Below are 15,976 nucleotides of genomic sequence, written 5' to 3'. Positions count from 1 at the left end.
TTGTAAACTTCAAGTAAATAGTTCTTGTTTTATAGACTTTTTTGTAATAGTAATAGTGCCTTTTCAGATAACTAATTTTTTTTAAAAAAATCAGAGTAATTCTTTGAAACCTTATATTTTAATGTATATTTCAATGCTGTTACTTTGATCTCTAGGAAACATACCTTATTGGCTTGCTTTTTTAGGCGGTCAGTTATACAAGTTGAAATTCCAGAATTGGATTGTGGAGGTTATGAAGATGATGACCAGAGTAATCCCTTATCTGTTGACTTTCCAAATGGCAATGTAATTGAAATAGGTTCAGATGGAAACAGTATTGGATTCACTTGCTATGTTAGTTTCAGATCCTCAAAGCCATTGTCCTTTTTAAAGGAGTTGGTTTTTATAGATGGGGAAAAAAACAGGTATGCATACTAATGTTTTACTTGGTGCTGAAGTAACTTATAAGACATTTAAAAGATATGAACTAGCAGAGGGAAAATGTCTGTAGAATGCTACATTTGAAAGTGATGTAATTAATATATGTACGAGGGTATTAGGACAAACCTTCATCTACAACATTGTGCTTAAACTGCTATGTTAAAGCTCTATAAAGAATTTCACAGAATGTTTAACTCAGTGGTAGCTTTAGTACTTTTTTTGGCCCAATGGCAAAGGTGTCAGTGGGTCCATTGGTGTGGCCTTGTGAGCAATGTAGTTTGGTGAGTGGGCAGTGGATTCCCACTTTTCCATTGATTTTCCCATTCCCACTAATCTGAAAAAGTAGGACTGAAGAGTAGAATACAGAGTTTGTGACTGAGTTTGAGCGACGTGGCAGCACACTACAGCCAGCTAGCAGACACCATGTCATTTGAAACTGGAGTGTTTCCATGGGATGGCTTGATGTCATACCATGGTGGGCTGTTGTGCTGCCCAGATCTGGGTGTCCAGTGTCATCATGGTTATAGTTACAGAGACATGTGGCAAGAATGGCAATAAAGCCCATGCCACTCACTCTTCCCAATCTCAGTAGTGACTGCTGTTTTATCAGGACTGAAATGGTACTTTGGGAGACCTGTAACCCATTTTCTGGCCTTTCCCCCTGCCCTCACAGCTGAAATATGCAAGGCAATTGATCAGGCAAGACAGCCGTAAGTGCCCCCCTTCAAAAGACTGGTACACAAAAAACCTGAGTACAACTCCAACTATATATTTTTGAGACACTGAGAAAAGGCTGGGGAATGAAAAAGAAGTAGCAACCAGTATGAGACAAAATGGATTTGGCTGCAAAATCCTCTGGAGCTGGCTGGAAGACAGAGCGGGATGACATGGAAGAACAAACCTTGGCAATCACCTTTACCTGTTGGACCTACTCTGGTTGTTCTGTGGATAATCAATCCATCTTGTTTATTTGCAGGATGGCTTAGCATGACATGTGAACCAGTCCTATGTTTCCCTTTCAAGTGCTGCAGGCAGTTTAGGATAAGCTTGTTCCAGCACAGATTTAAGGAGAAGAGAGGACGGGAAGATAGCAGGTTTGATTGTGGGAGAGAAGGCAAAGAAAGCTCCAAGGAGAGGTTAAAGCTTAGTATAGGAATTTTGCTTGTCCTTTGACCTGACTCAGTTCATCCTTCCCTACCATTGGTTCCTGTGAGCTGCAGCTATTCTTTTTTCTCCTCTTTGCCACCAGGGGAAGAAGCCCTTCAAGAGTCATAGTAAAGATAGAAAAGAATATTAGCAAGCAAGTAGCTGGCTGCTACTGCTTCTTACTATTGAGGTCTTTTTGTGGTTAACAGAGTAGGAGCCCAAACAGATTTTTCATTAGAGGAAACCCTTTAATGAGCTGACCTTTTGTTGAGATGCTGTGCAACTGACTGAGTTGGCAATGTGACATAAAATTAATGAAAAAGTAAATATTGCAGAAGGCATTGATGTTGAAGTGACTCAATGCATAGGAAGAGACTGACAAGTGACAGTAGAAATTGTTGTATTTCTAGATTCTCCCTTCAGGTGTCTGCAATAACAGAGAACTGTATCCTTACTGTCTATCCTTACTTGGCATCTCACCTTACAGACCATCAGATTATCTGGAGAAGTGGTGAGTAGATAATACTTTATCTGTTTACAATCTGGACTGTATTTTAACTCTAAAACAGGTGGAGGGAACTTGTGGATGTCCAAAAATGTTTGTCAACAATTGCTAAATTCCTCACAGTAACTATGCTGGCCAGGAAGGATATGTGTAGCAGACCAAAACATCTGGAGGGCCATCTCTTCTTCAGAGGAGAGCTCATATCCTCATACTCTCTGATGTTTGTCATAATTAACAAGTGTACTGAGATTATGTTAAGAAAAGTTATGATTGTCTTGCACCATCAAACTATTGTAAAATTTTGAACCTAGTACAAGCTAATATATTTGATGGGTGAAAGGGGTATAAAATTTCAAATGAGTAAATGTACACTTGAAGAACAATAGATAAGAACCAGGAGGATTGAGACAGAGTGAGAAGCACTGGGATGAAATACACTAAATAAAGATTTAAAAGGTTATTGTATTAACAGCAATCATAATTATTGACTAGTCAAATAAATATCCAGGTTTTAGATGTTGAAATGTAATTCAGATATCTTAAATGTAAAGATTAGCTGTTGGGTTGGACTGAACTTTGATGTATTTGCTAACTTTTACGTGTTTTTGGTACTAATTATATTCAAGTTCTTCAACAATAATATTTAATGTGTTTTTCCCCTACTTGAAGACTAGAGATTTATTTATGTAGATTGCAGAATGAAATATGGATGTTTCTGTATTTATTCATTGCAGTAGTCATATAGAGCTTACATGTTGTTTGGATTATGTTTCAGACACTGCTGAAATCATTTACAACACAAGAGAAACTTTGCAACATTCATGCTACATTCCAGGAACATGTTCATCAACGTCTTCAAGTACTTTTGACACAGTTAGCAGCTCTCCTTATGACAGTTCCATTGCAGGTACAAAGGTTCTGTACAATGAAGATCAGAAATGTCTGTTAACTGAAAATTCAGAAGCTACCTTAAGGCTCTGTGATAGATTCTGTATTTGCAGCATGATTATAGCTATGTTTTCAGAGATCTATAAATATGAAAGACATACCAATTTCTAGAGTTGCTAGGTGGTGTCCATGTTCCCATTTACTCAGCAAACAAAACTGAATTAACTAGGCTGATCAGTTATTTGTGCTTGCTTGTTGGCAGATTTTGAAAACAAAAACCAGTGTCTGGTTGGATTCACACAACAAGATAAACTATGCCACAACAGTTTCCACCATAGTTATGTTGTGTGTGAAACCAGTCAGGGATCTTTTTTGCTCATTCAGGAGCAAACCATCCCAAAATACTTCACATGAAATGGAACAATTGATTTAAGGAGAGCTCTTGATTCATTCAGTAACATTACACATTTTGACTTCCAGTAAAGGTATTTCATAGTGTTAATTTTATGGTGGGTGTTGTAATGTACAAACAATTGTGTGATTGCATTGGAAAAATAATGCATTCACAATCATCCCACCTAATTTATCAAGTTCCAGTATGAAGCTTTTAGTTATATTTGATTTGGTCTGATAGCTAATGATTTTCCATAGTATAGATTAGAGAAACTGCTGATTAGTGTACCAGTCATTCTAGTCTATGGACATGCCTGAAGTGCTTGGTTTGTTTTCCAGCAAAAGTGGAATGTAAAAGAAAATGAGTACTTTGCTTATTGTTTGCTCTAGACGGTAGTACAATTAAACTATATTATTTTTTTGTGCAGAATTAGAAATGATGCTTGAAAATGAAAGGATAAAGACTGATTTTATCAGCAAAAGTGGACAGATTAATTGCACATTTGGACAATCGTTTTTTCCTGCTGAAGGCACACAGGAATATGCCTTTTTCCAGAAAGTTATTACAGCAGTTCAGAATTGGTTTACTCTCTTCGGGTGGTCTAAAGGACCAAATCCCATTTCTATTCCACATTCCCTGAGACGGTACTAGCACTTTGTTTTCTCAGACTGCTCTCTTTCAAGAAAAAGTGATGCTTTCTCAATTTGACTAGATGTTTTACTTCAATTATTTATAATGTATTTTTATGTGTGTTTCAGCTGTGAGATTGGAGGGAGAAACTCAACATGACACCCTAGTTTTAAACAAAATTTAAAAGGTTTACCTAATAAAGAATAAAAGAACCCTGAATACATGCTTTGTTTTAGACAGGGATGGAGTTCCTATTTCCCGCATCTTTTTAAAAGCAGAAGAATTGAATGTATAGGGTATATTTGAGTCCTGCTAGCTTTGTCAACTAAAGGGCTGACAATGAGAGATAAGGCTATTAATGATCATTAACCACGATGGCTATATATTATCTCTACTACTGAAGACAGGATAACGCTGTATACCAGTTGCTGATAATATGAAAAATGGATGATACTGTACTCATGGGGTTCCCACAGGCAGTTGGTTGGTGACTTTGTGAACAAGATGCTGGATTAAATTGGCCTTTGGTCTCCTTCAGCATGGCTCTTTAATGTTATGTTTTTTTGGGTTAGTAGTCCAATCCCCTAATTGCATTTTGACAAACTGTATGCTTTCCATGAGGTTACTCTCTTGAGTAATTTGGTTCCCACTTATTAAAACAGCATAGAAGCCGGATAGTTCCATATCTTTTATGTTTGTAATAGATACCAGGGTCCATTAAAGAATTGATACCTGTCAGAGGAGTATGAATCTGCAATGTTATGCCCACTTACCTAGGAGAAATTCCCATCAAAATCAGTGAGCCTTATTTCTGGATAGACATATATCATATTGCATTCTAAATTACCCAACAGTGCAATTATCATGGTATAAAATGCAACAGTATCTCCTATATACTGTTACATTTTATACCGTGATAATTGTCTATAGAAGAATAAAATAAGGTTACAATCCTATACGTATTTCCCCCCTTCCTGCCAAAAAAGACTTGCAACATTTCCTGGCTATTCTGTCTAGAAATGTATAGGCTTGTACCCCAAGCTAACATAGGTAGGATTCAATCAAGTCTACTGGTTTTAAGATTTAAATAGCATGTTTACATAAATGTTATGGGCCCCGTGAAGAGCTCTGTATAAGCACTGACACCAATAAAGAGTCTCATTGCACCTTAAAGACAAACACATTTGTTTTAGCTTGCATGGTTGTCATCTGAAGCCAAAATCTGATTATCAGTCCTTGCCACGAGACCCTGCGCTACTTTCCTGCCATAGACGAACAGAGCCAGCCTCTGAGAGCAGATAAGAATCTGAATCACTGCAGTGGGAAACATGTCTTGGATCTTCAGTAAGAGTCATCCATGTATTTGTAAGCTGGCTTTTGATGAAACAAATTTGTTCTTATCCCCTATCCAGTGATGTCTGTAAAATTCAGATGACTTCTTCCGATGAAAAAGTTAAAGCAAATCTTGGTAAAGATATCAAGACCATTTATGATATGCTGCTCCATCTGTGTGGGCAGTTATTGCCCGGCATTAGTTCAAGCCAATCTTTGCCCTTTGATCCTGTCCACCGTGTGGTGCAGCTCCACTGGCAACATACTACAATGCTCACTTTTCTCAAGTAAGTGACTTAAAAATATTGTACTATTTGCAGCTTTCTTGAAATAGTTTCAGATTTATATTTTTCCTATTGCACTAATTTGTCTTTATACTGTCTGTTTTAAATGATATCACAATGAGTTTACAAGAATTAGCAATGTTTTTTCTGTATTTTCTAAGTATTTTCAGGGTCTCCTGCCCCCCCCCCCCCGATAGTTCAGGTACCAGTAAATATTATTTAGGTGATGTTTATCTATACATCAAATGCTAGAAAAACAGCAGCTTAGCTTGATGGACTTTCTTTTTTATATTTCCCTTGATGAATTTTGATAGGCATAGACTAAGAACAATACTGATCACATAGAACTTATGTCATTTAGCAGGACAATATTTTACTTCAGTGCTTGCCTAGATTACAAGAATATAGCAGACCACACTTTGGGATCACACAATGGGCAGGAATCAGAAGTACTTTGGTCAAGATGCTGGTGCCCTGGCTTGACCTGCCTGTGGCTCCTCTTCCAGCTGATGACACAGAGAAGAAGGAATCAAAGCCAAAGACACATAACCCCTAATTTGAGCCCATATGGTGCCTGGCACCTTCACAATCCAGGTGGTCTTCATGTTATCGTGACATTTTTTCTGCATATATAAATGCAAATGAAAATATAAATTTAATTATAAACTGGAACTGGTTTTTGAAGGTTAGAATATTGGACTGGGGACCTGGAAGATCTGGGTTCTAGTCTCCACTTGACCATGTATCACTCTGGGTGGCTTTGGGCTAGTCATTCACTCTCAGCCTAAACAACCTCATAGGCTTGTTGTTGGTATGATAGAATGGAGTGGAAGAAAACTAAGTTGCCTTGGGTTCCTTACAAGAGGAGAAAAGCAGGATATAAATGCAATTCAATCATATTCGTCCCTAGCATTCCCTGTGAGAGGTAAATCCTGCATGTGACTAGACCTGGGGACAGGGCGCAATGCAGTTGATAAATATATTTATATATTTGTTCAAAAATTCTGACTTTGCCTTTGGACCATTTTGAATATTTCAGTCTTAATGAAACTGCTGAATATCTCTTTTATATATGTTCATATGAGAGCTGTACCATTTATAGCATAGCCACTTGTATGGTGAGCTTAGCATTTGCCAAGTGCTTCGCATATTTAGGTAGCACATCTGGCCAGGTGTTAACTACTATCACATGTTTTTGGTTGCCTCCATATGGGGCAGTGAGGATTATACTTAAGATGTCATTCAATTAATGTTAATATCTTTTGTTATCACACAAGTCCTTTCCCTTGAAGAGGACAGGGACTTTTACATGTTGTTATGCTATGTCCATGTTTTCAATCAGGCATTGAAAGAATACCATATTTACCATCCATGTCTGACAGAAGAATGCTTCAGGCAGATTTTAGCATAGTTGTGTTTTGTTCCTGCAAGCTGTAGTGCTCGATACATTATTTTTTTTGTTCCTGACCCTACTGCCTTCTATGTGCATGTCTAATTTCTATAGTGTTCTTCAGGTCCTAAAAAAACAAATATGGAACAATAGATTTTGCAGTGAGGCAATATGCTAAGATTTAGATGAACCTTCAGCACAAAGCATAGGTCACTGTAGCTCACGCTAAAGTTCTTTTGATATAGAAATTGCCCAATATAGTTAATAAAACTGGCTCATTACCCTGAGTTTCCCTCAAATATAAACTCTAGTGGGCATGAACTAGATCTCAAAATGACACTGGCTGGAAGTGCTGATAAGGATGTTTAATTTTTAGTGTGACTCGTGATTGGATAAGGCAGAGGAACCAGGACATTTCAGCAATTCTTTTAAAAGGAAAGCAAAATGCATTGCTTTTAAGCAATGGCACTTAGGCATACAGAATTAAGTCACCATGTAAAATAAATGAAATATATTGACTTTATATTGTAGTTGATAACTTTGTCATGAGTGTTTTTCAGTGAGTAATATCTATGTTCTTGAGACCAATGTTAAGGAAATAATTGAATGTATAATAATTAGAACCTTATTCTAAAAATCAGATGTTTATCCCTTTTTTCTGCATTAAAAATTTATTACCCCTACCAATTTTGCAAACAAAAAAAAAGTGACCAGAAGACAATTTTTATATAATCAGATATGTGACTTTTGTATTTAGTCTGAAATCCTGTGCATTCCTATGGTGGAGTAAGCCCAGTTGTACATATTGATACTTGTTTCTGAGTAAACATGTATAATGCATAGGCTTATGTTGCCAATGAGGTTGAAACAGAACTTGCTCTGAGGTTGAAATTATGATTGATGAGCAAGAAATTAGACTAATGGAGCACATTAGCTTAGATGACTTTGGCACAAAGAGAGTTGGAAATAACATTTAAATAGGAGATTTGGCTTCTTAGCATAGATATTTCAGTGGTTAACTGTGGGTAAACCACAATAAATCCATAGTTCACAGCTGAACTGCAAACCATGGGTTCTTTGTAGTTAACAAACCATAGTTTGTTATTATGGCTGCGTTCATACAACATAACTCACAATGCAGCAATAACCATATTCAACCTTGATTGTGAGTGGTTGTGTTGTGTGAACCAGTTGGCATCTTGCGCCCTAGAATGATCACTGGGGCTAGAAAGAGATGGTTTTCCTCCTCAATTGCCTTCATACAAGAGAAGAGTGACTGGTGGGACTGTTCAGAGGGAGCACTTTTGGAATAAGAAGATCCTTCAGGTTATCACTTTGTCTGTGTAATTTGCTTAGTGATCACCCTACAGTTAGTCTAGTGAAGTAGTAGCTTCAATCAGCAGGTGCTGAAGGCTGGAGATATTAAAGAACAGAGCTCTGTGTGCCACAGAGCCTGTCTTGTGTTGTTTAAGCTAGGCTGTTACCCACAGCTCTGCTGAAGGATGCTGTTCCACTGCCAGTGTTGAAATAAGACTGAATAAGCAGTCTTGACTGAGGGAAAACTGATGGGAGTAGAGATGCACCTGGTTCAGGTTAAATAATTCCTAGGCAATGAAGTTGGAAAAATGTAGGTAGTGAAGAAATAAGTCAGGAGCATGTGACAAAACATGATAACTAGAGGGCTATGTTCTAAAACATTATTTGCTCACATCTGGAGTGGGATACTGTGTTTATATGCTTCTGTGCAAATAATGGAAGCCTAGTTTTCCCCTCAAAATAAGGGGAGCTGGAGTGCCTAGGGTCTAGACATAGTAGGCATTATGGAAACATGATGGTGTGGGAAGAGCAGCTTTTATTTTATTTTATTTATTTGAGTTTAAGTAAAAATGTGAGTAAGGGAAGACATGATAGATATGTTCATAATTATGTATGGTGTAGAAGGAGTGGAGAGGGAGATATTTTTCCCTCTCCAAATGCTTAGAACACGGGGTCATTAGAGAGTTTAACCTTTAATGGAGAGTAATAACATCATGTAGCTGGATACCATCTCTCACCATTGTAGAGGATTCCAGATTTACTGAGCTGATGGGCTGGTATGTTCACAAGGTCAAGTTGAAGAAAATTGACAAAGTTCTGCTGTCTTTTTCTCAAGAGTTTGCTCAAGACATCTTGCTATATGAAATAGAGTTCTAGCAAATCCATTCCTTGCTAGAACTGACACATTAAATAGTTTTTCCTTCAAATATTGTCACTTCATCTTCCTGAATGACAGGACCAACCCAGTAACCCATGACTGCCTTTCAAGGAATGAAAGGAAAAGAACGGTGGTTGATTTAATATCGTAAAGACTGGAAGAAATTATAATCCATTGCATCTTTTATTATGTAAACTACAGCTTTTTCTACAGAAACATGTCCATTTTTGTACCATAAAGATGAGTGAGATGAGTGTTAATGTGGATGTAACTTAATATTTAGGTCACCTTAACATGTTTTGATCTTCTGTTCATATTAGATTCTTTGGAAAAATGTCCTACCAGTATATTTCAGCTGTGTGGCCATGGAAAACAGGTCTCTGAATATGGAGTGCAAGGAATCCCTTTCCAGGATTTTATTTATTGTTTGTCATTGTTTCTATATTTTTAGAGGCCAAGGAGCATCCCTTTCTCACATTTTGCCGCAATTTCTTCTTGACTTTGAGGATTATAAGAAGTGGATGTCTTTACACCTTATGGAAAAAGTAATTTAGCTAACAGGTTTATCTATGCATTTCAATTTTGATTTTAATTGCTAATAAATAAAGCCTTTCTTCAGTGTGTTGACTACATGTAACACTGTAGTTAAACACCAGTTTTGCTAAATCTGCCACTTCTTTCATTTTGCTAGTGAGTTTTTTACCACTACCTAGCATTTTATGTTTTTTGCTTCATAAGAAACGCACGCAATGGAGATATCATACCAGTGATGCACAAAATTGCCTACTGGGATTTTCTTTTTTCTGGATGACAATCTCTAAACAGTGCAATTCTATGTATATATTGAAGCAAATTCAAACTACCAATTAAATGTGGATAGAATTGCAGTACTATTTTGTATATTTCAATATAGAATATTGAACATGGCACCTCCAGCATTTGCAGATTTGGTTGTGCATTCAGAACAAGTTTATTTGTGGCAATTATATTATATTATTTATTTAAAACATTTTTATGCCACCCCCATTGCAACAAAGCCTCGGGGCGGCTCACAACAACAACAACAACAACAACAACAACAACAAAAAAGAAATTTAGGACTCTATTATATGAGCTAGAGTGAAATCAACATGGAAATCACAGTTATTTCATCTTTATTTGGAGGTTCAGAAGCTTAATCCTGGTGATAGCTTTATATATGTTTTGGATGAATCTCTGTTTGAGGCTATGAGCAAACGATCATGGACAGATGTGCTGCTTCAGATATACAAGGTGAGATGATTATGGCTTTGTTTCATTTAAGCTGAGTTCAGACATAGCATGGAAAAAGGGTTTGGGTTAAACATAGTTAAGAGCACACACCATGGTCTGAATGTGTGTGATGTACAGTAGACAAACCATAGTTTAAAACTGAAACTTTTTTTCACTTTTGTTCAGTATTCATCTTCATAAGTTTTTCACAGTATCTATGGTGCTGCTGCTTCTTCAGATGGTGAAATGATTTTAACTCTAGTTTGTCATTTCTTTGTGAATGCATAAGTAATAATAAGTCACAGTTGTCATAAACTGTGACTTGTAGAAGAGCTTCATACTGTGGTTTCAGATCCTGGGTTGTTGATTCCAAACAAGATTGGGGGTAGGCTAGGGTTCAGACATCCAAGGCAAAGCCATAGAGAATTTCATGCTTGCTTGGGATGTGCATGATCGCTTGATGATAGTTATATCTACCCTTATAACAAAAAGCTTTCAGAGTGTCTTACACAATAAACATTAAAAACAGATTTTAAACAACAACAAATATATGTTATACTTTTCAGAAAAAATGCATTAATAAAAGATAACAGTATTTCTGTACATGTCTGAATATATTTTCAATATCTGGGGAGTAAACTCAGTGGAGATCCCTGATAATTTTAGTCTGGTGCTGGGAAAACCTTTATCCTTTTTGGCTTAGCCTGTCCTCTGCCACAGGACAGGCTATGCTTGGTCTGGTAGAGCTGGCTTGAAATAACTTGATAGGTGAAATTAACAGCAGGACAAGGTCAGTTACTTTGAGTCTATGGTGCAGTGGAACATACCTGTAAGATTCCTTGGAAGGGAGATCAGAATTGAGACTTCAGGACCTAAACCAGAAAGAATTTTTGTTAATAGGCAATAAGAGGTAAAACATTTCCCTGTGGGGGGCTATTCCAGAAGCAAAGGGAGAGAACTACATGAAGTACTTCATCCACAGTAGTGCAAAATCTCAGATTGTAACTAGGCATGCTAGGATGATGAAATAGTAAATGTCTGTTTGAAAATAGGAAATACCACTATTATTTCAATCAATTTCTATTGTAAATATAAATGTCCCTAGTGATGTATTAGGGACTGCAGGTGGCACAGTGGTTTAAACTGCTGTGCTGCTGGGCTGGTTGATCGAAACGTCACTGGTTCAAATCTGCACAATGGGGTGAGTTCCCGTTGCTCTGTCCCAGCTCCTGCCAACCATGCAGTTCGAAAGCATGCAAATGCAAGTAGATAAAAAGGTACCACTTCAGAGGGCTGGGAACAGTGTTCCGTGCACTTCGGTGTTTAGTCATGTTGGCCACATGACCACGGAGACTGTCTGCGGACCAACGCTGGCTCCCTTGGCTAGGAAACGGAGATGAGCACCGCCCCCTAGAGTCAGGCATGACTGGACTTAATGTCAAGGAGAAACCTTTTAGTGATGTATGGAATAGAAATATCCTTATGTTAGTGGAACTGGATATTAATGTTAGGTGGTGCAGTGGGTAACACTGATTAAATTCATGGGACTTATTTTAAGGACTGGGCTTTTAATTATTTTTTGTTGTTGATTATATAGAATAGATAGTTTAATAGTTCATCTATTTCAGATTTTGGTTCTCCAGCGTGTCTCTGTTCTTGAGGACTATAGCCAGACCAATTCAGAAGACACAGAACACATTCCAAGGATAAGTGTTGACCCTTTGTCTAGTAATATATATTCTTCGTGTGAAAGAATTCTTCTTGTTTGGATGAATAGACATTTTGAGAAGATGCGAAAAATTGTATGGAAGAACTGCAAGAAAGGTGGGGTCAAATATTGAATTGATTAACTAGCCTTTTTGTAGTCCTGTTTTCTTCACCTGTAGGAAATTTTCTGTTGTACTTTTTCTATTGTAGTAGCAATGTTGGTCTTCTAAGTAGTTTATAATAAATTTAGAGTTGGTCATAACAAAATGTAATTTTCTCAGATACTGAAATATGAAGCTGTGATTGATGACTCTCACTCTCTGAAATATCATTGTCCCAGCATAAAAAGTATTTGTAAAGCCATTTAAAAATTTAATGGTTTCAATATTTCTTTGTGAAGCAAATGGCTTTTACCAAAATAGGACTTTTCTGTAACTGAGAAAACCAAGGAATCCTGTGGAAAGAGCATTTTTAAAAGTCAATTATGTGACTTCAGTAACAGTGCTATGTACTGCTCACATTTTAGTTATTTTATTATACCACTAAAAATATAAAAAGCTATGAACACTAGCACAATTCCTCCCATGGCATAGATTGTCTCTGCAATTCTGAATTTGATCTCTTAGTAGTTAGATTAATGCAATCTGAGTTAGAAGAGCATTAACATTTAAAGTAACACATAAAATATTCTTTTGATATGAAATTACTATTTAATAGTATTATATATCTTTGGTGCATTTGATGCAAAAAAGTCACATGGCTCATGACACAAATACAGTAATTTTCATTATAAGTATGTCTAGTGGCTGAATATTTTGAAATGCCTTGTTTAAAATACAGCTGATACAGATTTGCTGATACCTTTGCCACTGCCAAGACTGTTTACATAAATTATTTTATTTATGCTTTTATTATATTTATACCCTGCCCTTTTTTCTTGCAAGGAACTCAAACTCAACTCCATAATTCTCTTCCTCCTCTCAATCTTATCCTTACAACAACCTGTGAGGTAGGTTGTGCTGAGGGTCTGTGACCAGCCCAAAGTCCCTCAGTGAGTTCCAAAACTGAGTGGGGTCTATAACCCAGACCACCTGGGTCCCTGTCCTACACTCTTACGTACAATGCCACACTGACTCGCTATCCTCTACTTCTTCATTTTTCCATCTTTCCATTCCTCAAAGTGATGCATCCTTTAAATGCTTCCTTAAAACTATTTTAATTAATGATCAGCATAATGTTATTATGCATTATTTTTTTGAAACTGCTGCCATCCCCTCATTAACAGTTTGATCCTCTTCAATTCTGTATCATGAAAACAGAGCTTAGGGACAGGGTCTAAAGACCATTCTGTAGCTCAATGCAGAATGTTATGCTAGGCTTGCAACCCGAACAGGCCAGTGCTTTAGAAAGGACCCAAGTATAGGCTGAAGGGCTGACTGGACCCTTAACATAAGCCAGAGGGTTCAGTGGGGGCCTGGCCTTAGCTACAAACCCATTACTATGACAAAGTCTAAATTGCAAAGGTCTGAACATTTATTTCCCCATATCTGCAAGAGGTGTTTAGTGAGACTAGTTGAAGCTAACCAGAAGCAATGTTAGAACAAAACAAGAAACTAGTGAGCTACAATGATAAAGCGAGTATGAGTTGTGTCACGGGGTGCCAAGATACACAACTCAGATTTCCTTTGTTCCTATTGGCATTTCCTATGTGGAGACAGAAGAATCCAACAAGGTGGAATAGTGGACTGGCAATAGAAAGGAAGGGCAAGAAACTAAGGGTATATGGAAATTTAACTTAATGTTAGCAACTGTTGTGAATGTAAATATGAACAGGAGATTGTTCTTTTGGAAAAAGCCAGTAAATTCCCCCAACAGTGTTAAAATGCGTATTTTTCAAAACATAACTGGTTTTCCCATCCCTACAAGCAACAGCAGAGACACTGAAGGCAAACTAGAAATGCCCTATAATGAAACTTCCATTTTATGTTCATTTTTTTTTAAAAAATGCAAATAGCAACAGATGGCAGTGGCTGACAGTTACCAGGATTGCAGCAGGTGGGGAGTGAAAATTTAATCATTTTGTTCCCTGCTTATGGGTCCTAATGAAAAATTCTCCCCAGAAGCCGCTATTTGGACTTGGAATAAATCTCCAATTGGTACTACATAATAAGCCTCAGCCACTTAGGTAGTTATTTCTGTGGGAAACCATCATGATGTAGAAATGTTTTTAGCAGCTTATATGTGGCTCTTGTAATGTGTAAAGTATTTCTAACCTGTTAATTTGTTTCCTGTATTGGCCACTGTACTAGTTTGAGTAATTGCTTTCTGATATTTGTGGGTCAGTACTAAATCACAAAATTTTATTTTAGATTTACATTCCACTTTTTTCTTACACAAACTCAAAGGGGCGTACTTCATTCTCCTCCTCCTGCTCTTAATCTTATTCCAACAACAACCCTGTGAGGTGGGTTGAGCTGAGAGTCTGTGTCTGGCCCAAAGTCACCCAGTTGGCTCCATGGCTGAGTGGGGACTAGAACCCAGATCCTCTGAGTCCTAGCACTGTGCTCTTAACTAGTATAATGCACTAGCTCTTGTCATACTGGCAAGAATTTCATTTGATGATGATGATCGAATTTTCCTTTTTAATGTTTATTATTAAAACTTTATGTTGCATTACTTCTTTTTAGCAGTACCGTTGTTGATAGCAGAACTGGACCTTTAGGAGCTCTTAAACCCAGTCAGCTGGCAATTCTATCTGAAAGTCTGCCAGTAAACAAAAAGCGTGGTGGTTTTGGTATTTAGTAAGCTTTAGAGCAAACACCACCTTCAGTTCCATACAAGTGAACTTCAGCATAAAATTGAAATAAAATCTTTGAAGTAGCTGCCATTGAAAAGTCAGGTAAAGGGACAGGTCATAAGTTTGATCTTGCATGTACTCATAAATGATATCCTCAGGCTCTTTGTTGCAACAAGGGCACTGTATAAAGTGCTTTTTTCATAATCTTTTCCCCTGAACAGTGAACATCTCTTAAACTCTGGCACTTATTCAGGTGATAAGAATGCCTATAAGAAGCCTGCTTGAAGAACAGTTTTTGACCTATACTTAAATGCAGTTTTGGCTTAATTAAGACTTCACAGTCTTGCACATCAAAAGTCAGCAGGAGATAATCTGTAAATGCAGAGTGACATTTTTACCATGAATTACATACCTTTTTGATGTTGCACATTTTATTAAATCTGGAAGAGGACATGTATGTGCAAACTACCTAGAATATGTAGGTTAACATCAGGGTTTGAAAACTGTTGGGCAGCTTCCAAGGCCCCTGCAGGCCAGAAGGAAGGCCTTGCTATAGACCAGAGCCCCCTGCTGCTCCTCCTGTCATCACCAATTGCCCATTTGTCACTTTGCTCAGGTGAGCAGTGACAGCAGGTGCCATTTGCTGCCCTTTCCCTCTGGGCATCAGTGAGGACTGGGGCGAGTTCCCAGAGAGGAAGGAAAGGAGACTGCAATTGCAGTTGCTGTTTCTCCTCTGTATTGTCACATGTTCACCTGCCAGGAGTGGCAATGATGGGGAACCAGCAGTTTTGGAAACGAGGACATCTCTGCTTTCATCTGATTTTGCTACGTTTTCCATATGCCAATGTTCCACATGAGGGAAAGAAAGACCTGAGTGAACTGTGCATCCAGGCTGAAAAACTGGATGCATCTACACATGTTTAATTTATTGTGTGTGTATGTTTACTGCATTATTTATTATGTCGCCTCAAATGACCTTGGCAAAGAATAACAGTGCTGTAACAGGATGTTTCTGAGACCATGGGGCAGCTTCATCTA

The 15,976-nt window shown here is 37.6% G+C and overlaps 1 protein-coding gene across 15 annotated transcripts in view; it reads left to right on the top strand.

The window, feature by feature from the left end:
• The window catches only part of CFAP47 (cilia and flagella associated protein 47), a 260,884-nt gene that overhangs the window by 75,765 nt on the left and 169,143 nt on the right, over positions 1 to 15,976 (top strand). For 14 of the 15 annotated variants that reach the window (XR_006415883.1, XR_006415885.1, XR_006415884.1 and 11 more), the window contains 8 exons: positions 186 to 404; positions 1,977 to 2,077; positions 2,847 to 2,978; positions 3,781 to 3,997; positions 5,396 to 5,602; positions 9,635 to 9,728; positions 10,348 to 10,455; positions 12,063 to 12,258. Coding sequence is in view for 12 of the 15 variants with exons in the window: in XM_044441887.1 (XP_044297822.1) it covers positions 186 to 404; positions 1,977 to 2,077; positions 2,847 to 2,978; positions 3,781 to 3,997; positions 5,396 to 5,602; positions 9,635 to 9,728; positions 10,348 to 10,455; positions 12,063 to 12,258 (1,274 nt within the window). In the remaining 3 variants the exon portion in view is untranslated. The remainder of the gene's footprint in view (positions 1 to 185; positions 405 to 1,976; positions 2,078 to 2,846; positions 2,979 to 3,780; positions 3,998 to 5,395; positions 5,603 to 9,634; positions 9,729 to 10,347; positions 10,456 to 12,062; positions 12,259 to 15,976) is intronic. The other variant, XM_044441882.1, reaches the window with a different exon arrangement.

The sequence above is a fragment of the Varanus komodoensis genome, unplaced genomic scaffold (assembly GCF_004798865.1).
Source record: "Varanus komodoensis strain SLA01 unplaced genomic scaffold, ASM479886v1 scaffold4, whole genome shotgun sequence".
NCBI classification, from domain to species: domain Eukaryota; kingdom Metazoa; phylum Chordata; class Lepidosauria; order Squamata; family Varanidae; genus Varanus; species Varanus komodoensis.
Note: the sequence above shows the minus strand (reverse complement) of the source record. Positions and strands in the feature narration are given on the sequence as shown.